Source organism: Phocoena phocoena, chromosome 10 (assembly GCF_963924675.1).
Source record: "Phocoena phocoena chromosome 10, mPhoPho1.1, whole genome shotgun sequence".
NCBI lineage: Eukaryota > Metazoa > Chordata > Mammalia > Artiodactyla > Phocoenidae > Phocoena > Phocoena phocoena.
In genome coordinates this window covers 61349750-61371758 of record NC_089228.1, presented here as the reverse complement: position 1 = coordinate 61371758, position 22009 = coordinate 61349750, and the positions used below count along the sequence as shown (strand labels likewise).

The window sequence follows — 22009 nt, the reverse complement described above, 5'->3', positions numbered from 1 at the left end:
AAGCTACACACTGAAATAAAATGACCAACTATGTGACTCTTTAAAAATGGCTTTCAAATGTTCCCTTGGCTCCTGTAGCAGCATTAATGTTAGCCCTAGATTTTTCATGCAGTGAATTTTCACTCCTCTTCTCAGCCACAGCCTTCACCAAAAAGATGACCTGAAGTCTGGAGAGAACTTGAGTAAACTCAGGAGGGCACAGCAAGCCCGGGCTGGAATTTAGCAGAGGGACTGAGCTCACAGCCTAGTTTAAAATCCCAACTCCATCCCTTACTAGAAGTGTAACCTCAGGCAAGACACCTCATTCTGTAAGTTACAGTTTCCCCATCTGTAAAATGAGAATAAGAATAACATTAATAATAATAATTTCATCACCATAATAATGATATTCTCATTTGACAGAGTGGTGGGGAGAACTAAATGAACACAGTAATGAGTCACGATGGGAAGAGCTCTGAAGAGTGCCTGGTCCACTGTCACTGCTTTACGAACATTAGCTATTATTGTTATTTCTATTAATTCCTTACAACTCTGCTTCACAGAGAAGAACACCACATCCAATGATGTATTTCCCACTGTTTTTCACTTGCTTAGAATTCTCACCATAACTTACATGGACATACTGATGACCCTAAAACAAAGACTTTACTCTCAAGGGTCCCTGAGGTTTGAAAAGATAACTCACATGCTAAGTGCTTCCTGTCTTTACAGACCTGAAAATAGACGTTAACAAGATCATCTGTTTAAAACCACTCACCTTCATCTTCTGGTACTGCTGGTTCAGGTTCTCCTTGGTGGTCGCTACGTGCCCATCAACATCCACATCCAACAGGTTACCATTAACTTCATCCTCTTCTCCCATCACCGACTTGCCGTCACCCTCTTGAATATGAGTCCCGTTCTGTTCAATGACCTGTTTCTGTTCCATCCCTGCCCTTCCTGAGTCTCTGTCAACATTTGCCAACCAGTCTAAAAGGTTTTCGATTTTGGTTTTGCTCTCTTCCAGCTGCTTTACAGCTGCAACCTGGGCAGGAAAGGTCACAAGAGACAACCTTGAATGTGGGCCAAGGCAAGAGTGTTGTAAGACTTCCCAAAAGCAAATACTTAGATCATTGAAAATCAGAGTAGGGAAATTAAACCAGACCCACAATGAAAACTGAACACACTGAAATTAAGCCTTACAGCGACAGGCAGTTACCCTGAAGTTTCCACTGTTCTTAAAAACACATTCCAAAGTTTTAACTGTAATTAATGGACCTCACACATTTCACAAGTAGGAAGCCTGACAATCCCACTTAAATTGTTTTTAAAAGTTTAACAAAGCCTACAATCTATTATGTATAAAATAAATAAGCTACTAAGATATACTGTACAACCCAGGGAAGATAGCCAATATTTTATAATAACTCTAAATGGAGTGTAACCTTTAAGAATTATGAATCACCATGTTGTGCACCTGACACATATAATATTGCACATCAACTATACCTCGATAAAATTTTTTTTTTTAAAGTTCAACAAAGCCAATTCTTCAAACTTTGTAGTATTTGGTCAATTGCCTACGTGAAAACCCAGAATTCTAGTCTCTGGTGCTAATCATCACTTACGACCACCTGATACCACGTAATAAATCAAGGCGCTGTTACACTCATCATTTTCAACAAAGCCGTAGGAACAGGGTACCACATATTTGAATAAGGACCTTTTCCGTTTCTTCCTTGATTGCTGTCGTCACAACTTTATCCAGCTCTCTTTTCGACTGTTCTGCCTTTAAATTAAGCTGTTCACACTTTATCTTAGCTTCATTAAGTTTCTGTTCAATCAGAGCCTTATCTTCTTGTGACAGTTTTTCACCACTCTCTTTTAAGAAGTTCTCTGTGTTTTTCACTATTTCTGCCAATGCCTGTGCACTTCCTTGCATATCTTTCTGTAATTCCTTATAACATAAAAGAAAAATAAAATCTTAGTAAATTACTACTTATTTAATTCTTCCACAATTGTAATTCTAAAACGGGGGGGGGGGGCAGAGAAGAATCTAGCACATACAGGTTGTTAAAGCATATTCAATACTCTGTTAATTTGAGTTGGTTTATTTAAATCACAATATTTAATATAATTTGAAACCTCAGAGAACATTAAAGAAAGGTATGAGATTTGCAAGTTTAACAAATGGATGTGGTTTGTAAAACACTGAAAACAATTAAGTATTTACAAATGTAATCTATACATATTTGCACATACCAGATTTTTTTACATTATGTGAGTACATTTATTAAAGCTTTTAAATACATGGTAATATTATATGTTCTGTTTTTAAACATTTAATTTTAACATATATCTGCTGCTCAGGATAAAAACAAATAGTTCTCAAAGTTATGAGCTAAATTATTCCTAATGTAATTTCTATACTAAGATGATGACTTCTTCTAAATACCAGAGCTCTATAAAATAAAATGTTCGCTTCTTTGCCCTAGCTGCTAGGAAGCTCAGAGTAAGATCTCTCCTCAACAGTTACAGCTTTCCTTCGTCTAGAGTTCTCTATGTAATTTTTCCTCCTTTACACTTTCATTCTCTATAGAGTACTATGTTTAACTCTTCATATTGTTTTTCTCCATAGTTTTATTTTAAGTCTCCCCAAATTTTTCTAGGAAGTATTTGAATTGAAAGAGATACTGTCCAGTTTTCCAAGCACCACTTAGTGAAGAGACTGTCTTTTCCCCATTGCATATTTTTGCCTCCTGTGCTGTAGATTAAGTGACCATAGCTGTGTGAGTTTATCTCTGGGCTATTTATCCTGTTCCATTGATCTCTGTGTCTGTTTTTGTGCCAGTACCATACTGTTTTATTCCTATAGCATTGTAGGATGGTTTGAAATCCAGGAGTATGATAACTCTAGCTTTGTTCTTTCTCAAAGTTGCTTTGGCTATTTGGGGTCTTTTGTGGTTCCATATAAATTTTAGGATTATTTGTTCTAGTTCTGTGAAACATGTCATGGGTATTTTGATAGGGATCACAATGAATCTGCAGATTTCTTTGAGTGGTATGCACATTTTAACAATATCAATTCTTCTAATCCATGAATGCTATGTATAGAATACAAAAAATACAAGGATATATTGTACAGCCCAGAGAATGAAGCCAATATGTTAGAATAATTTTAAATGGTGTATCATCTATTGCGTTGGCCAAAAAGTTCGTTCTGGTCTTTCCGTAAGATGTTACAGGAAAACCCGAACGAACTTTTCGGCCAACCCAATATTAAATGTTGAATCACTGTGTTGTATATCTGAAACTAATATAATATTGTAAATCAACTATACTTTAAAATAAATAAATATTTTTTAATAAAGAAAGAGACACTCTTTACTGAGCCACTACTATATGACATTAACTGTGCTGGTCACTTTACATAAAATATCTAGTTGAGTCTGACAATAACATGGCAGTGGAAGTTTGAGCAAAGGCAGTGAGGCCCAGAGAGATTAAGGTACAAAGCTGACAATGTGCAGAGTCTGGGACTGGATGATCTCGTTACAACGAGAATGTTCTTTCTCCTGACACCAAAATAAAACTTTATCTGTCATTATTGTTTGTTCTTTCAGTGAAAAAAAAAAAACGAATTCCAGAGAACAATGAAAGGAATAGGATGGGGCTAAGAGAGAAAAAGAACCCAAACTCATGGCTATGTCTCCTGATGTGCAAGTGAGTTGGGCTTCAACAGATCCAAATTCTAACTCATCACACAAGGTATTTCCACTGTCAAATCTCCTTTATATCGCCTCCACTCAATGTCTCACTAAAAAAAAAAAGCCAGGAAAATTACCTGGCTTGTTGGAGCTGGACGTATGACTCTTAGTATAAAGTTTCAAGCTCAGGTCTGGGGGCGTCTTGGGTACACCTTGCCTCCGAAAAGCTAAAATGATGACTACTTTCCAATAACCTGAACTGCTTTCCAAATACTTGTAATCAGTCTTAACATCAACTCAACCCACTAATGCAAAGCTAGATTCTACCTCCTGCTTGGACTGGTACTTCTTTAACTCAGCCGTGCCATCTCCAATCATGAAGGCTTCCTGATGACCAATGAGGCGGTTCTCGGTTTGGGTGAGGAGGTCACAGATGCCCTGGAGTTTCTCTCTGTACTCCTGATGACGCTCCTCCACCATCTGAAGGGAGCAAAAGCAAAGCCTCGTGAATGTGGCCACCAACTCACTACTGTCATAGCTCTTTACGAGAACACATTTTGCAAGTTTCCTCTATGTAAGCTCTCCTAAGTATGCTGTAAACATGATAGCAGTGGGGTACACACTGAGCAAGGTACACAGAAAGTGAGAGCATGTCTCATGTACAAGGAAGGAGATCCCGTTTGGATGACAGCTCAACAGAACACTGGCCACACATATGTGTAAGAGATGGAGCTTCTGACCGACAGGAAGAAACATCCCACTTTCTGAAGCTCTTGAAACCTGCGACACACACAATTAATTCTGCAAAAGGATATCAAAACAGAAGTTAGTCGTGATTTGTCTGTTAAAATATTCGATACGTGTAAACCGGTTACCGTGCTGGAGACCATGCTTGTGCTTCCAGAAGTGATCAAAGGAGCCTTGCACGCAATATCTCTCCTTAATCACTGTGGCTAATTCCATCCCCACCTCTGCTCATTATTGCTATTGGATGGACCACCTCAATATAATTCGTTAAATCACCCTAAGAGATTAATTCAGCCATTACTTGCATCTTTTGTTTTCCTTTTATATACATACTAGTTATTTATTCTATAGCCATAGATCATGTTGACTAGGAGCCTGACACATGCCAGGCAAGGTCCTGAGGGTTTTATATTCTTTCTTTCATCGGTGCCCACAATACTACCGGGCAAGCACTGCTACGATTTCCAATTTCCCAATGAGAAAACTGGTTCAGTGACTTGCCCTGGGTCCCACAGCAAGTGAGTGGTATAAATGGGGTGTAAACTCAGGCAGCCTGGCTCCAGAGCCTGGCCCTACCCTGCCATGCCCACCCACCTCCCAAAGGGAAAAGATACCCTTAACCTTCTCTATCCACATGTTCATCAATTTATCCCCAGAAATTTCTCAATGCATCCACATTTCCTCCTCCTAGAAAAAAAATCAAAACTCTCCTCTGAAAACAGTAGTTTGAGGGAGGTCATGAAAATTAAAAGCAACTAATTATAGCCTTCTTATGGCACACAGTACTTTTATATATTGTAGGATCGCTATATTATACCCTGTTCACTCATTGCCAGTCCAGAAAATCTCTCCTGTCTTCTCTTATCCACAACCCCTGGGGTTTACATTACAGGTTTCACACTGAAGACCTAAATACCAAGAATTCCCACTCCGCAAAGAGAGGCGGACCTTCTGACGATCGAGATCTTGTTCTAGCTGTAACTGAGCCTCTAAATGTTCCACCTGGGTAGTTACTGATTCCTGCACGTCAAGGAAACCCTTCTGAGTTGTATTTAAGAGCCTCAGCAGTTGTCTGCTTTGGGTGGGAGACAGATCTTGTGCATGTTCAGAGATGAAGAACTGCACGTCAAAGGCAGTGGTCTCCAGCTGCGTTTTGGTGTGTCCGAGGTCTTTTAACACATTCTGTGAAAAAAGTAGTATGAGTTACCAACAGCGAGTTAAGCCACAATAGAAAGTTTCTATTAACAATAACATTTATTATACATATGCTTCTTCTATCAGGGATTCAAGCTCTTATTGACATTTTTTTCACAATTCACTGAGTCAAGCCATTCATTCGTACTGAATGGTAGTGATGAAATTATTTCAATACTATGGTCATTAATACATTAAAAAACAATCCCTCTCAGAATATATTGACCTTGTCTGGCAGAGTTACTTGAAATGTAACTCCGCCAAAAGGTAAAGATCTAACTTGTGTACATTTAGCACATTGAAGGGAAACAACATTAAAATACTGAATGGATAAAGAAGATGTGGCACATATATACAATGGAATATTACTCAGCCATAAAAAGAAATGAAATTGAGTTATTTCTAATGAGGTGGATGGACCTAGAGTCTATCATACAGAGTGAAGTAAGTCAGAACGAGAAAAACAAATACCTTATGCTAACACATATATATGGAATCTAAAAAAAAAACGGTTCTGAAGAACCTAGGGGCAGGACAGAAATAATAATAATGCAGACGTAGAGAATGGACTTGAGGACACAGGGAGAGGGAAGGGTAAGCTGGGATGAAGTGCGAGAGTGGCATGGACATATACACACTACCAAATGTAAAATAGATAGCTAGCGGGAAGCAGCCACATAGCACAGGGAGATCAGCTCGGTGCTTTGTGACCACCTAGTGGGGTGGGATAGGGAGGGTGGGAGGGAGACACAAGAGGGAGGAGATATGGGGATATATGTATACATATAGCTGATTCACTTTGTTATATAGCAGAAACTAACACAACAATGTAAAGCAATTATACTCCAATAAAGATGTTAAAAATATATTCCTTGCTAATATTTATAAATATCCATGTAATTGTGGCAGCACATACACGAGACCATGGGAATTTAAAACATAAATCCAGTAGGCCAGAATTTCAGTTTTCTGACTCGCAGGCCAGGAGTGTCACTGCCCGCCATTCATGAGGGATGCTGTTCACATTGAGAACTTGGGGAAGAAAGGCATGACAGAAATGATTAATACCATGAAGCAGCTACAGGACTGAATTAAATGATTGTCTTTATGTGACTGATACATCCATAAATACATAAATACCAACCTCAACATGCAGTGGTAGTAAGAGTTTTATAAAGTCTGCAGGGACCTCATCAGAATGACACCTGTAAGGTTGTGATTATTTTATAGCTGAGTCAACTGTGAACAAACACCTCTTAGCGAAAAAGGAAATAATCCTTTATAGCTTCAGCAAAGTCACATTTTTTCTAAACCTTTGTTACATTCAATCCACAGGTTTTCTGATGTACTTGGTCTTATTGACTTTGACACTTGCCTTGAGAAACTCCAAGCTTTGCTTTACGTGTCCAGTATCTTGAACCATCACGACCTCCACATCCTTCACAGATGTGCTCATCTCTGATATCCAACGCGAGAACAACTGAAGTTTGTGCAGAAATTCTTCATGGGAAACTGCTAGTTTAGACTAGAAAATAAAATTGCATGTTCATTTCTGTCTGTCCCCAAATTTCAAATTCCTACAAATAATGATCCTGTGTTAAGAGCTTAATAGTTTATCATCTTATGACTAAATTTTCAAACCCTCAGTTTTCTCCCAAACACTAGTTCTGACTCAACGTGAGACGGTCTGGTACCTACCATCTCGGAGTCAATAGCCAGCATGATGTGGTTCATTCTTTCCGAAGACAAGGCATGGAGGGAGGAGAAGGCCGTCTGCAGACTCTGGAGGCTTACACTCAGGTCCTCGAGCTGTTCCCTGGGGAAGTCACCTGGCAGAGACTTTAAAAACTCTTCTGCCAGCGTCATGTCTTTTCTTAAAATCACACCAATTGGAGCCAATCCCAATTCAAATGTCTGCAAAAAATACACATCCCAGATATACCTAGTGAGAAACACAAATATAACTAATATTCAAAATATAAAAATGCTCTTTTTAATTTTCCAAATTAATATCAGCTGACTACCCTCCATAACTGGCAGCAGACAATTCTCACCTCTAGCTGTTTAAGTTGGTTCTTCAAAGCTTCTAGATTGTTATCCAGAGACTCCTGGTTACCTAAGGGAGGCCTCATATCTTGAAGCAAAGCCAAATACTCGCACATCTTTGATCTGTGCTGTAAACACTGCTGTAGCTCATTGGAAAACTAAACACAAATGTGGACATGTTAATTCAATAGGCTTTATGCAGATTTTCAAGCAAATAAAATGTATGGGATTATTCCCAAATGCAAGCTACTTCCTTATAAAATGTAAAGTCTACTTACTTGTTCCATCAAGCTGTCTCCAGAAGCCATGTCTTTTGACCCTGAAATACATTCCAAACGGTTTGGGGATTCAGCGCATAGCTCCTCCAGCCTCCCGCCTCTTGGCAATGCTGATGCACAGACAGGAGAGTTTTCTGGTCCATTTTCTTTCATATTTTGTAAATTAAGGGAATGGGGTTTTTCTCTCTTGCTGTTATGATCACCAAGAATGTGTGGCTTTTCATCCATCATCTCAGAAGCTGTAGATGATTTTTGATTCAATTCTCCACCCTGTCCTCCTTTCTCTGAATATCCATCAGCAAGCAGCTTGCAGAAAACATTTTCAAGTTGCAGAGGAAGAACTTCAGACGTCCTACCTCTTTTCTCTAGATCACACTCCATCTGAGTTAATTCTTTCATCAATTCAAATGCTCCCGAAATTTTCTGGCTATCCTGATTTTGCTTAAGTATATCGAGAAGCAGCTCAGACTTGAGGTTTGCAGTACAGAGCGGATCCTCTCTGCCCTCTGCTTTTAGTTCTGGCGAGTTATTCATGGGGGAAATACCATAGTCACTGGTTTTAGAGTTGCCAGACACACCAGATGCTTCACTTACCAATGATGATGAGCTAACTCTTTTAATTAAGTTTTGAATTGCAATGTTAGTATCTGCACAGGCTGAAGGTTCTCCAAGCTCTTGAGGATTCATATGACCTTCTTTCAATCTACCTTTTAAGATGTCCTTGACATCTTCAATGGAGACCTGAGATAACTCAGGAATCTGAACCTCGTTTTCCTGGACTCCTGGAGATGAGGCTGGTTCTTTTCGCGCCTGTTGCTCAATTACTTCTTTCTCACTGTTAATTTCTAAGGATGAGCAGTCAGTGTTTAACGTGTTACTGGAGTTATTTCTTATTCCATCTGCACAGAGTTCTGACTGCACAAAATCCGTATGTTTCCCAAAGCCCTCTGCATCTGTAAGAGGGAAGACTGAAGGTGTGCTTTCATCTCCTTCTGGTGTGAACTCAGGAACTGCTGATCCTCCTTCTGAGACACTTTCTTTAGTAGGAAGATCCTTCTGTTGGACCATCTCCTTTGGAGGTAAGTCTTCTTGGGCAAGAGCTGCCTTTTCTTTTACATTATTAACTCCTAATTGCACGTGCTCATTCCTGGGAGGGGAAGCTACTAGAATACAGCTTGGGGTATCTTCATCTGGTTTCAGTATGTCTTTTGCTTTCACATTTTTAGCACAGTGTTTTAAATAAGTAAACAGATCAAGCTCTTTTTCAGGTCCATCGGTGGTTGAATCCTTCTCAATCCTTGTATTCCTTTCAGACAAGGTCATGTCTGAAGTCATGTCATCAGTGATCACTTGGGAAACTGAGGAATCGAATATTTCTTCATGATTCTCAGATTGAACGGGACTTTTGCTAACTATTGTTGGCAGATTCTTTGGTTCATCTTTAAGGGCTACTGTTGCTTTTTTAAGGCTTCCTTCCTGATTATGTCCTTCACTGTGTGTGATGTGTGGGAACGGAAACAGACTATTAACTAAATCCAGACTCTCCCTTGTACTTTTACTGGGCAAAAGTCGAAGACATTTATTATCTTCTACAGGACCTTCTATAAGCACTTCTCCTTTACCTGCACACATTTTATGAACCAATGTTTCATCTTCTATTAGTATATTGTTTTTGTCAGCTCTCCTTTTAATTAGATCTTTTCCATTGCCTTGAGGATCTTGGTCAGTTACAGAGATTCTGGATGACAAATGGCTTTCCTCTGCAGGTTTTACTATTAAACTGGGCTCAGAACAAATGTCTTTATCAGAAGATGAGTCACCCTGAAGTGTCACATTCTCATAATATGGATTTCCACCTTTCACAGAGTCCATAGATTTTGGCCCTCGAATCAACTTAACCCCTGTGTTCTTTAGATCACCCGCTAGCTCAGAAGTTGAACCGACACTAGTATTATGTAAAACACCAACAGGGCTTAAAGCGTTTTCCGATTCCGTGTCTTTCATGACAGACAGCAATTTATCCTTAAGGACCATCTCATGATTCAACAGATCTTTGCTTTTTCGAACAACCTCAGTTGCATATTCTGGAAGGTTACTTCTTTCAGGAACCAAGCTACTTTTACTACTTGATTCTGGCTGCAAAACATTTACACTTTGCTGTTTTTCCAAAGAACTATGATGGTGCTTTTGATCCAGGAGAATCGTTTTATTGCTACTTTGACTTGCATGGCTGTTTCCCGGTTTGGGTGCAGTGGTGACACACACGGGGACATCCACACCCTCAGCCTCGTCCTGGCACACGGGCTTTCCATCCTCACCTCCTGCTCCTTCTTCTTTGGCATCACCACCACCATCGTCATCATCGTCGTCCTGATCATTACTGTCACACTCAGAGTCCCCATAACTTTCTTCATTTTGCACAGAATCTAAACGATCGGGATCAGATTTAAATTCTTGCCCAGTTACATACTCTCCTCTCCCTCTCCAACAGCCAGCACCCTCAGAATTTAATGGAGTCCTGAAGCTCTCTTTTCTTCCTACAATTTCATGGTCAGTCAATGAGTCAGACTCATCACCTTCAAGGTCATCTGTGCTGTCCCGTTCTGATACGATTTCCATCAACCGTCCATTCACCTCATAGGAGGCAAGTGAATTTAAGTGGATTCTTTCACCAGAATCGAATTCTGCTTTCTCAGCAACTATGAGAAAATCCTGCAGAGACTGTGCTTCTCCCCTCACACCTAAGCTATCAACCAGTCCCCCTTGGGTCCCCAAAGAATGTTCATCCTCTTTAGAAACATCATAAAACGCCTCTCCAGAAGGAGCGGCCCAGTCATCTTCCTCTGGCAGCGTGTCATAGTCCTTGGGCTGCAGACAACCATGGTCATCACCTTCCAGAGGCAGGGAATCATGGTCATCATCTTCAAACAAGGGCGTGTCATAAAAGTCAGCATCGCTGTCTGTATCTGTTTCTGTGTCGCTCTGCTGATCACCCAGCAGTGATGTTTCATAGTCACCAGCACTGGCGCTGACAGCCCCTTCAGATGATGGGGTATGAATGTGAGCCATGTTGATGTGATGACTACCACCCCTCAGGGGCAGGGCACAGGAGGACCCTTCCACCGTGGACTCACTTTGCTCGTCTTCGGGTTCCTGATGAGAAGCAGCAAGCATTTTTTCATCATTCTGATCTTGTACCTGAGGGTTACTATAACCAATACTGAAAGATTTTTGTACAGTGTTTTCTCCCTGTAAACTGATGTTGATAGCTGCAATTCCCAGAAACTGGTCTTGAAATTTTTCTCTTATTCTTTGACCCGATAACATGGTTTGGTCACTGAATGGCAATGTAAAGGCTTCACGTTTATTTCCACTGTTCTCTGCAGTGTGTACATCATGAAAACTTCCCTGACTGGTCCTCAGTTTATCATGACTTAACAAGGCACTCAGCCTGGGGGAATAGTCCAAGAGACTTGAATCCCTGCTAATATTATCTTCATTCACCGTTTCATTCAAATCACAGATTCTACTAGTTTTTGATTTTACTATAGGACTTATCAAATCACTTGCAAAGTTTTGAAGGTTTTTAGAATGACTACATTCATCTGCATGTTCCTTTGTTTCTATTTGGCTTTGATTTTCACCATTTTCAAGTCTGTTTTCAGAGTCTTGTCTGAGCAGGCTAACTTCAGCAAGTCCAGGCTCTGTTAAATGTGGTATCAAACTAGGAACACACAGGCTGGATGAATCCTTAACTTTATAATCAGTTGCCAGTATATCTGCCACGTTTTCTGACTGGCGAAATTCACTCCTGGTAACGTTAGTTCCCAGTTCCTGAAACTCTTCATCCATGGCATTTTCAGAGGTTCCTTTACGTTTAGGTTCTCTGCAATGACATTTATCAAAACTACCTGGTGTAGCTGTACTTTCACTCGTTTCTTTACTTGCAGCATTATTCAGAAATACACCAGGGAGTCTTATGACATCAAGACATTCTTTTACAGGCGTGTTCTCATCAATTTCTGCACCACAGCCTTCCAGGAGCATCTGAACAGCGTCACCCAAGCCTCCATCGTACAGCAAAAGCCTCTGCCCTGTGTTTGCATCCATATAGCTATTTATCATCAAATAAGACAGGAATAATTTTTTAGTTTGTTCTGAGCTCTGAGTCACCACTGGCTCTTCTCCATCAAAAACATCTTCTTCTTGCCTGTAATCATGGACCATGGATGGCTGGAATTTACAAAAAGAGAGCCATCTTCTGGAATTTTCACAAGCTTCGAAATCTCCCAAATCTGGCATTTTATCGGGCAGCGTTATACTTTTTAAAATCGATGCTGTGTGATTGTCTATGATTCCGAGTTGCGTGGCAACGTCCAAACCAATGACTTGAGATGTTTCTGGAATGTAAAGAGCAGCGATTTTCTGCCTGCCGTTCAGGATCTTAGACGCCAATTCATTGGTAATCAACTCCTGCTGCAGGGAAGAAGATGTAGGGAATATCTCCCCAGAGTGAGGCCAGATGAGGCCCACGTAGCCTCGCTGAGCCTCGAGGACCAGAAGGGCACTGCTGGACGTTATCAGATCACATTGGACTGCCTCATCGACAGTTAAACGCTTGGCGGGGTTGCATTGGATGATTCCGCCTGTTTCCACCTGGTAGGTGAGGATACTGTTGGCAGTGTCTCTGTCCATCACCCCCTCTGCCACGGCTTCTTCTACAGTCATTCTCTGACCAGACTTGGAATGGATCAGACCTCCTGAAAGCAGCTGCGCACCCAGTAACCTGAACATGGTCTCACGGTCTATGAGGCCTTCATGAGCTGCCCTTAAAATGCTTAAGTTTCTCCCACATTTTAACGTTATCCTGCCTCCTTCTTGTGGCCTCACAGGCAGAAGCCGCACCCCTGTGTTTTCCTGTAAAATACTTCTTTGCATTATATCTATTAAAGACACCTTCTCAGAGGTGGTGGGGTCGATAAGATCTTTACACAGATTCTGCCGTTCCAGGATTTTAGAAAATAAGGCAGAGGAAACCAGGTGCTGCTGGAAAGCCTTCTGCAGTGTCAGCTGTTCTCCTGTGGCCGGAATAACGAGAGAGCCCGTGGAAAGCAGGATCTCAAGAACTCTGATGGCCATGGGTTCTGAGATCACACCTTCAGCCAGAGCATCCAGCACTGGAACCGTGGTGGACGACACAGCAGAAATAATCTCCTTCGTTTCACTGAGTTCTCGGAGTTGGCTAAGAACTTGCTCGTCAATAAGGCCATGATTTTGGGCATCTTTGAGGTCAAAGCATGTTCTTAATTCTGGTGAAACAAGCCCAGAAATCATGAGCTGGGTCTCAAGCAATCGGATCCCCGTGTCATAATCAATGAGGCCTCTTAACACGGCCTGAAAGACAGAAAGGACTTCTCCCGTGCCCTGATCAACGGTGCCTGCGATGACTTTATCCAGCTGAAAGGAAAGCATGAAGTCTCAGTCAGTGACACGAGGGTGGGCAGAGCGTCATGAAACTTAGTTTGCATTTTCTTATAAAAAAGACACTTCGACATAAAAATCCTCTACTTACCAAGACGCGGCAAGGCTGTGAGTGTTAAGCAGCTCAAATGCACACGTGACCTATGTCAGTGATCTATTCGAGAGCACGGGATGTGATAAAGCTTTGAAAACGACATGCATCTGTGAACTGAAAACTTCATATCGTGTACATTAAGAAGGTTAGTGAGGACACAGGAAATGATGAGGGTGAGGAAACAGGACACACACCTAGAAGGCAAACCATGCTCTCTGCAATCGGGTGAGATTAGTCTCCTGACACAAGAGAGAGTTTCAAACCCCATGCTATTGATGTTTACAGCATACAGACTTCTTCACAGATAGCCAAAACCCATGAGCCAGAAAAATCGTTACATACCCTCAAAATACGACAAATAGTATGTAAAGTACTCCAGGGAGTGAGGGAATTGAGTATAAAGATAACTTTTTGAATACTGGATTTTGTGTTGAATATGTGTTGTCAAGTTTTAAAAGTTTAAGGATAGGCCAAACTTTAAGCTATTTCTGTTATATTTTAAGAAGATGCTGGAGCATCCTCGCTAAAACATATGGTCCAGTATTTCTGAAAGAAATCTCATGGATATCTCTGAAAATCAGACAAATCCCCTAATGCTCCAATGTCACGTTTAGACGTGACTCACGGACTATTTTATACCATCATATTTATATAGTAGAATATCTATCATATCTATATAACAGTAGAGGAATGGCTTTGACAGAGAAGAGTTAGAAAAATGAATGATTCTTTCCTTTTACCATGCAAGGCAGAGATTAAGATGTCACAGAAATTGATGACAGCAAGTGTAAGACTGCATTTAATGAACAACACTGAAATCTCCTAGTACTTAAATAAACCCCAGCCATGTTTCTTCCATGTACACAACTCAAGGTCATTTCTTTGTCATTGACATATATTTCTACAATCATGCAGTTAAACTAAAAGTCTTAAAACAGCCTCATGTTCTAAATAAATAACATTACCTTCTCCTCTACCTTTATATCTCCTAAGGTTTGTGATTGTTGTAGTTGTTTCAGAGATTCACTAAAGAATAAATTATAACTTTCTTGGAGAGTTTTCACTTCTTTTTCCAATTCATTTCTTTCTTCGTCTGTCATTCTAAAATAACCAGGAAGTACGAAAAGACGAATATAAGTCTTCAAGTGATAAAGATGACACACTAGCCTCGATGATTTTGCAAAGAATACTTTCCTAAATTAGCATAGGGTCATAAAATATAATCTCATATACAGATTACTCAGGTCTTAGAATGGTTGTATATGAAAATTAAGGATGGCCCTTATGACCCTAAAAACATCCAGGAATCCTTCTCTTGCCTGGAAAAGGACTAAAGGAAAACAGTGTAAACTAATATATCAGCACCTCTCTAGCATATACAAATTTCTAAAACAACAACTGCTGTTGTCTGACAGAGGGAAAGATCCCATTGTTAGTTCCAACATGGAAAAGGGACAAGTAAGGTACCATGACTCAAGATGAAACTTGTTCAAGCAGAAGGATGAATAAAGAGGAAATTTATAAGGAAATTAACCCAATTTCCTTATAAATTTAAGCTAAGGTACAATATAAAATCATTCTAGAAATTCTAAAGATGACAGACAAACAATATTTAAGAAAAGGGTAGACTCCTTCCCTGTCTGAGGCATTAGCTGAAATATATGAAGTGCCTTGTTGCAAAAAGTAGGACCAAACCACAAGAAATTAAGTTGCCACAGTTCTCAGCTAAGAAAATGAAGAACGTATTTACACACATTTTCCAAAAGGTAGGTCTTGGAGAGTAAGTACTACTCAGAATCAAGACTTGGCTTGGCATCTTTACTCACTAGCTACAGATCCTAAACTCTCTGAGCCTGTTTCCTCATCAGCAATATATGGGGGTAATAAGTACATTTCAGGGTTTTGGTAAAGACCAAGAGTGATGAAAAGCGACAATTAAATAGCCAAGTTTATAGTCTTAGGTTATTATATTACTAAGTAAATTTGTGATTGAGTCCCATTTTTAAACTCTACATTGCAATTGACCATCCTCTACTTTGCTAAGAGTTTTGAAGACCACTCCCCTACTTCAAATAAAAGACCTAATGAAAACCAACATACTTGTCTCCGTGTTTAGCCAGGAAGAGCTGCATAGTTTGCAGTGCTTCGGATAATTGTTCCTTCTTGACTGATATTTCCTCACTGGAAATCTGCGAGGTAAAGAAAACACACTCAAGCTCTTCCTTCACAAAGATGACACAACAGTCATTTAAAAAAACTCCAAGTTTTCATCAAGACCCACACGATGGGGATATTTTCAGGTGATCTGAGTAAATACCCATCACTTATTACTGGTTCACAGGCCTGGATAAGAAGACTGCTTTTGAGAATGCACGATGAAGGAAAGTCCCTCCCTCTAACCCTAAGGCCATCATTTCCACGAGGAAATAATAATACTGCATGATATGGTTCTTGCATTTGTCCCAGCCCAACCACGAACAGAGAATGCCTTAATGATTCCCCAGGTGGCCAAACGTTCAGCACTGGAAGAACATTGCCATCCTCAAAAAGATACATGAACATGGAACAAAAACCTTCCCTTCCTTCCCCCAAGCTCCTGGATACAATGCTCCTCTGGAAAAAAATTCCTCTCTAGAAGTATTCCTCTCTAGGTTTGCAGGTCAAGATTAAATAATTTCTATTACTGGGACTTCACTTGCAAAAGTCGCCTGTGACAGACAGAGAAATAAAATTGACCTGTTTACTTTCTCCTAATTCCTCTCTGTATCATTTCTGAAGACCTAATAGCAGAAAGTAAATGCCATTCTTTTAAGTGAGCAGAAATGAAATGATGGGACAATGAAAAGGTGTATTTTCCCCAGACGTATTCTATTGAGAGTCAGCCTAAAGTCTATTTTTCATGGCTATAGGTAATGATGAGGCAATACTGATTTTTTGAAAGACACATTTATTACTGACATCAAATTACCTTAAATATCCTTCAACAGAGAGACCATCGAGTGCTATTCAAGATTTATAACTGGGGCCATGATCTGCATTGCAAAGGTATCTGTCTACTTTTATGTCTGCTAGGTCTAACACTAACACTGGTCGGTAAAATTTTGGAGAATTTAGAACTACAGAATGAGGAAATACCAAGCGTTTATAAACCACGTTCCTGAAAAGAAACTTGTTCTCTCAAGAAATCCTTGCTAAGTTTGTGTCCCTATTTTAGCTCTTTTCCTATTTGACAGGGGGAAAATGAAGAAGATGTTTTAAACTAAATATTCGCATAAAATTGCTTTGAAGGTTTTGGGTTTAAAACACTAAATGTAATTTTCCTTTCCAACTTATTTCCCCCACACTCTATAAAATGTAGTTTGCTAGACTATGAGCTAAGCTGGCTTTATTTCAACTGAATGAGAATTCAAGTAAATACTCAGGTCTATAAACCTCTCCCAGGGGAACCTCAAATAAGGTTCATCTGCCTCATGCCATAGGCGAAATGAGACAAGATGTTGAAGCTTTCTGTTATTGGATTATGTCAAAAATGTCTGTTTCAAGTGATGACAAGTGTGTACTGATGCAGAGCTGGAAGGGAAAGCTAATGATTGCCTCTGTAGTTTCCACAGGTCAGGCAGGAGCAGCAGGGCAGTGCAGGAAACATAATCGAGAAAAATACTGCTTACTTAGTGGAAATTTATTTTTTAAAATATAGTAGCAATTCCAGCATTATCAGTAGCAGCAGCAAAACTGCTTAACTCAGTGCCCTCAGAGCTTCAGGTGGGACAGCCCAAAGGACACCTCAGAGCAGTAACATCTCACGAAACGCGGCCACTCAACTTATGTCAAGTAGTGGGGTTCAGAACACAGCCTACAGAACTAAAGACTTCATTTAGGGAAGGGAAAGAATCTAGAATTTCCAGTGGATGATGGGAGAACACTTCTTTCGGAAATAGAAAAGACCCAGAAAAGCACAACTAAATGCGATCCTCAAATGTTAACATCTTGGTCTGCAGTTTGTTGCTCTTGAAACTTGTTGTTTCTATTCTAAGAACGAGCTTGCAACTCTTTATGACACAGAGTACATGAATGTACTCAGGGCACCAAACAGAGTGACTCTGTTCTCCTGCAATGCTCATCAAAACGATCAGGAAGCAGATCTCACTGTGAGGAAAAGCAGTCTCACATATTGGTTGACTAACAGTGAGACTAATACTGATGAAGTCCAGGTTTTGGAAGCAGAGACAGCTTCTTCTGCCACATACTGTGACTCCTTGGGCAAGTTACTTAACGTCTCTGATCCTCATTATAACTGCATATAGAAATGGGGGAAACTAAAGAATTAAAGGGTTTTTTTTTAGGTGGACTGTATCAACTCAGTAAATTCTCCCCACTATAATTATTGATATTATCATTATTATTAAACCAGGACCTCGGTGAGTACCTTTTGCTTAAAGAAGGAAGACTTTTCAGCCTTCTCTCCGTCTTTCAATGTCTTGCTGATATTTGATACCCATTTTTGTAATTCTCTGGCTTTTTCAACATGCTCTTTCTTTTCTTCTTCCAGTGACTTCTGACAGGTGTGAGTGGTTAAAAAAAAAAAAGATATATTCCAGTAAATTACTGAGCCATTAAAGTGATCTCTCTGCAGAAAACAAGGATTTAAAAATATTTTTTCATCACACACAGGTTATCGAGATATTTTATTCATTTTTTACCATATTCAACACGTCACGTAGCAGATGTACTTCCAAAATGTTTATGGTAGCAAAGCAAGCTGTGAGAAATAGTCTTGAATGATCAGCCTAACCTCCTAGCTAGTCTATTAATATGACACATTTAAAAACTCAACTTTATTCATGAAGCACTAAAAGAAATCTGAATTGCTGCCTTTGCATTAGCATTACAATCATAACTGTCGTGACAGAAAAGTAACAGACAATGGAAAGCTGAAAGAATAAAGTCTACACAAAACAAAAAATACACAGAACGAAGAAAAACCTTCCCTCTCCTCCAACACATAACCCATTCATAATGCTGCTTTTAATTACAAAGTCGTAACTAGAAATGGGAGATGGTGGTAAAATATAATATGTAAAGAAGATTATGACATACAGGAAAACTAAAAATGTTCATTTTTCAAGACAATCTGAAACACTACAGCCTCACGGATGTGAGAACAAGTTTACATTTTCCTCTGCGATTCCACGGTTCTTTTTTAAGTGCTCTTTCAGTGAGTGTAATGAATCATTTAATAAATGGGAACCCTGACACCAGGTTGGATCCAGGCAGTGATGCAGAGTTCTGAAGAAAGGATGCTGTAAACTCATGGGAGATCCTCAAGCTTATCTCATATTCCAGGTAAAATACTTTTATTTAGTTTGGGTAGGAGTCAAAAAACGAATCTCAAAGCTAAATGGAACCATTATGAAGAGGAGTAAATCTTTTGTTATTTTCCATTTTAAAAGTATTCTCTCTCGAGCAGAATGGAGTCTAAAATCCAAGCCTCCTGACGTTTAGTCTAAAGGAGTGATGCAAATTCTTCCAGATCAGGAGACAGCAAACTTTATTCTGGAAAGGACCAGAGAGCAAATATTTTTGGCTTTGTGAGCCATATGGTTACTGTTAGAACTACTCAACTCCGTCCTTGTACCCAAAGACAATATGTACACAACAACGTGTCTGTATTCCAATAAAACTTTATCTAAAAAAATAAAAAAATTTTTTTAAATTAGAAGTATTCTCTTCTGAGCAGTCAGGTGTTTCCAGCCCTCAAGAAATTAACAGTGCTTCAAGCATGTCACACAATTACTAGGCCGTGGATCTCATACCATCAAGCTGTGGACAAAGCAGATGAACTAGACAGCATCACCCTGACTCTGGTTCTATAAACAGGTCCTATTGTGAAGAATAGTAGAGGCTGGAAATCCCTGTCATCAAGGGCTCAGATACTTCTAGGAGTTTAAGTCCTGTGTGGAAATCAAAATCAGCTTTTTCTAAGGCTTCTTTATATGTCAACTTTCTTTTTGTTTGAGGACAGAGGATGTTTCTGACATAGGACTTTTGATCTTTGAGCTTTGTAGCAATGAAGACATCTATAATCCCTACTTGGAGGGCTTCTTCAATCGACAAGCGGGCCTGGGTCTGGGGCTCAATCAGCCCCCCTGTCAAGTACTGAAATTCCAGACAGCGGATTCCCATGTCCTTACTTATGATATTTGCACTCACAGCTTCCACCACTGACATCACTTTGTTACTGATAGGGTGACTTATCCCCGTGACGACTATCTCACACTGCCGTAGCTGCTGTGCAAACCCCTCGTCCACCAGGCCTCTGTGCAAGGCCTCGGCCACCCGGTACCTCTTGCCGGTCAGAGGGTCAATGATGCCCCCGGTACTGACTTGGGCTTCAAGGCATCGGAGGGCGGTGATCCGATCAACCAGATTCCGACGTGTGGCCTTTAGCACAGAGATCCTTTCCCCACTGGAAGTCAGCCAGTACCCTGCCACTGGACTGCGTGAGTCCTTCTTGGGGACTAACCTGCTCAGCAAGGAATCAGCGAGTTCTGTGAGTGTGAGGAAGCCTTCCTGATACTTTTTGATGGAGGCTTTGTCAATGGTTCCCTGCTCTATGGCCTCGCTGATACTGAACTGTAATCCTGTCTTAGTATCGGTCAGTATACGACAGGGACGCCCATAGGACTCAAAAAACGTGGCTTCCTTCCATTGATACTGCTGCCCCGACAGCTCAAGGTAGGTACTTTTCTCAATCAGGTTTCTCTGGAAAGCCTCGTAGGCAGTCAGTTCTGCTCCTGTCTTAGTGTTGACGACAGCAATCCTGTGAGTTTTCGCTACATTGAGATTGGAAATGTTTCTCTCCCCAAATGGAAACAGAAAGCACTGCCCGTCTACGTCAAAGACACACATGCGCAGTAACTCTGAGTAATACAGGGTTCGCTTGTTATTGGGATTGGGAAAGGCTCTGGTGTTGCTGGATGGCTCATGTAAAAACTGCAGGATGGCATTATTTAGCAGCCCCTGCTGCAGGGCAACTTCTGGAGGAACCCGAATGCCCCTCACGGGGTCGATGACGCCCCCACTGGCAATCTGCACCTCCAATATATGTTTGCCCCTTTGCCTGTCAAGCATTCTATTTTCCATGGCTTGGAACACTGACAGTGTCTTAGAAGAACATGGATACCCCAGGGCCGCCTTCTCTGCCTCAAGGAGCCTGATTTTGAATTCAGGGTCAACCACACCTTTAAGGATTGCATCCTCAACAGAATAGGTCTTCCCTGAAAGGGGGTCAATTATGAAACCCGTGGCCGCCTGAGCTTCTAAAAATGCTAAAGTCATCATCTTATCGATGATGATTTTCTTGGCAGCTGAGGAAAATGAAATCTTTTCTGTTGTGGATTCTAGGTAAAGCCCTGCAATGGAGGTGGCTTTTGTCAAAAACTTGCTCAGAGTTTTCTGGACTTCTTCAACGGTCTTAAGGCCAAGTCGCAGCTGCTCAACTGTTTTCATGTCCAGAAGCTTAGCTTCGACCAACTGCCTGGCCGTCACAGTGTGCCGGAGCCCTTGGAACTGAAACTCATCATCCCTGACCGAGCATGCGTGATCACCACCAAAGTTCTGAAAGGTCTCTGGTTCTGAGCCCTTCTTAAGAAAATCTCTTTTGAGTCCACCCAGTGCCCTGCACCCTTCAAGCAGCCATTCATCAGCACTGGGGACTGGGCTCTTTTCTTGCTTTAATGCCGTGACTTCTGTGTGCATGGCATACTGCTTGTTCTTAGCTATCTGTAACGGGAATTTATAAGACGTTAAAAGTCATCTAAAGAACATTGTCATGTTACCCACTCTTAATCCAAATATAATTCCTAGAATAACAAAGATGAGATAAGAGAAAAACACTTTCAAGCCCAAGAGGGTTCAGGAACAAGAAATATTATTTTGACAGTCTGAAGTTTAAACTTTAGATGACAATTAAGGTATTAAAATGCTATGTCTAAAAAAGACAGGAGGTAAAATCTGTCCACAAAACGTGTTAGAAATTAAAGTTAACTGCTTGGTTTTTCTAGTTTTTTTTTTTTAGGGTCAAATTTTTCGGAATAGAGTCCCACAGATATGACAGGATAGCCATGACCTCTGTGTTTTTCATCTCAAACATTTAAAAATTGAAGACTGTAGTTTGTAGTAAAGATTCAAGTAAATCACTAGAAAATGATAGCATGATTTTCTGTCAGACTACAAAGAGCCACTCACATTCAACACGGTTAAAAAATGTAGCCTAGCAGAGAAAGGAAACAAGAGCGGAAACCTGACAGAGGGTAGCTGACAAGGTTCCAGAATCCAGGGTATACCTCTAAGGGTGCCAGAAGCGTCACCAGGTCTATTTCACACTTGTCATCTTGACACCTGACAGCGTGTCTGGAATTGTACAGACCTTGATTTCTTAGCTTCTCGATTTCTGACGGTCTTGCAACAGGGTTCATCTCATC

At 40.5% G+C, this 22009-nt stretch overlaps 1 protein-coding gene across 9 annotated transcripts in view; it reads right to left on the bottom strand.

The window, feature by feature from the left end:
- The window catches only part of DST (dystonin), a 496581-nt gene that overhangs the window by 131833 nt on the left and 342739 nt on the right, over nucleotides 1-22009 (bottom strand). For 5 of the 9 annotated variants that reach the window (XM_065886381.1, XM_065886382.1, XM_065886384.1 and 2 more), the window contains 6 exons: nucleotides 17953-18081; nucleotides 15627-15715; nucleotides 14492-14627; nucleotides 4014-4166; nucleotides 1703-1936; nucleotides 758-1024 (listed from right to left, as the gene is read on the bottom strand). In XM_065886381.1, the coding sequence (XP_065742453.1) occupies nucleotides 758-1024; nucleotides 1703-1936; nucleotides 4014-4166; nucleotides 14492-14627; nucleotides 15627-15715; nucleotides 17953-18081 (1008 nt within the window). Of the gene's footprint in view, nucleotides 1-757; nucleotides 1025-1702; nucleotides 1937-4013; nucleotides 4167-5381; nucleotides 5616-7002; nucleotides 7153-7325; nucleotides 7542-7681; nucleotides 7832-7951; nucleotides 13409-14491; nucleotides 14628-15626; nucleotides 15716-17952; nucleotides 18082-22009 lie in introns of all 9 variants that reach the window. The other 4 variants (XM_065886378.1, XM_065886379.1, XM_065886377.1 and 1 more) reach the window with 1 other exon arrangement.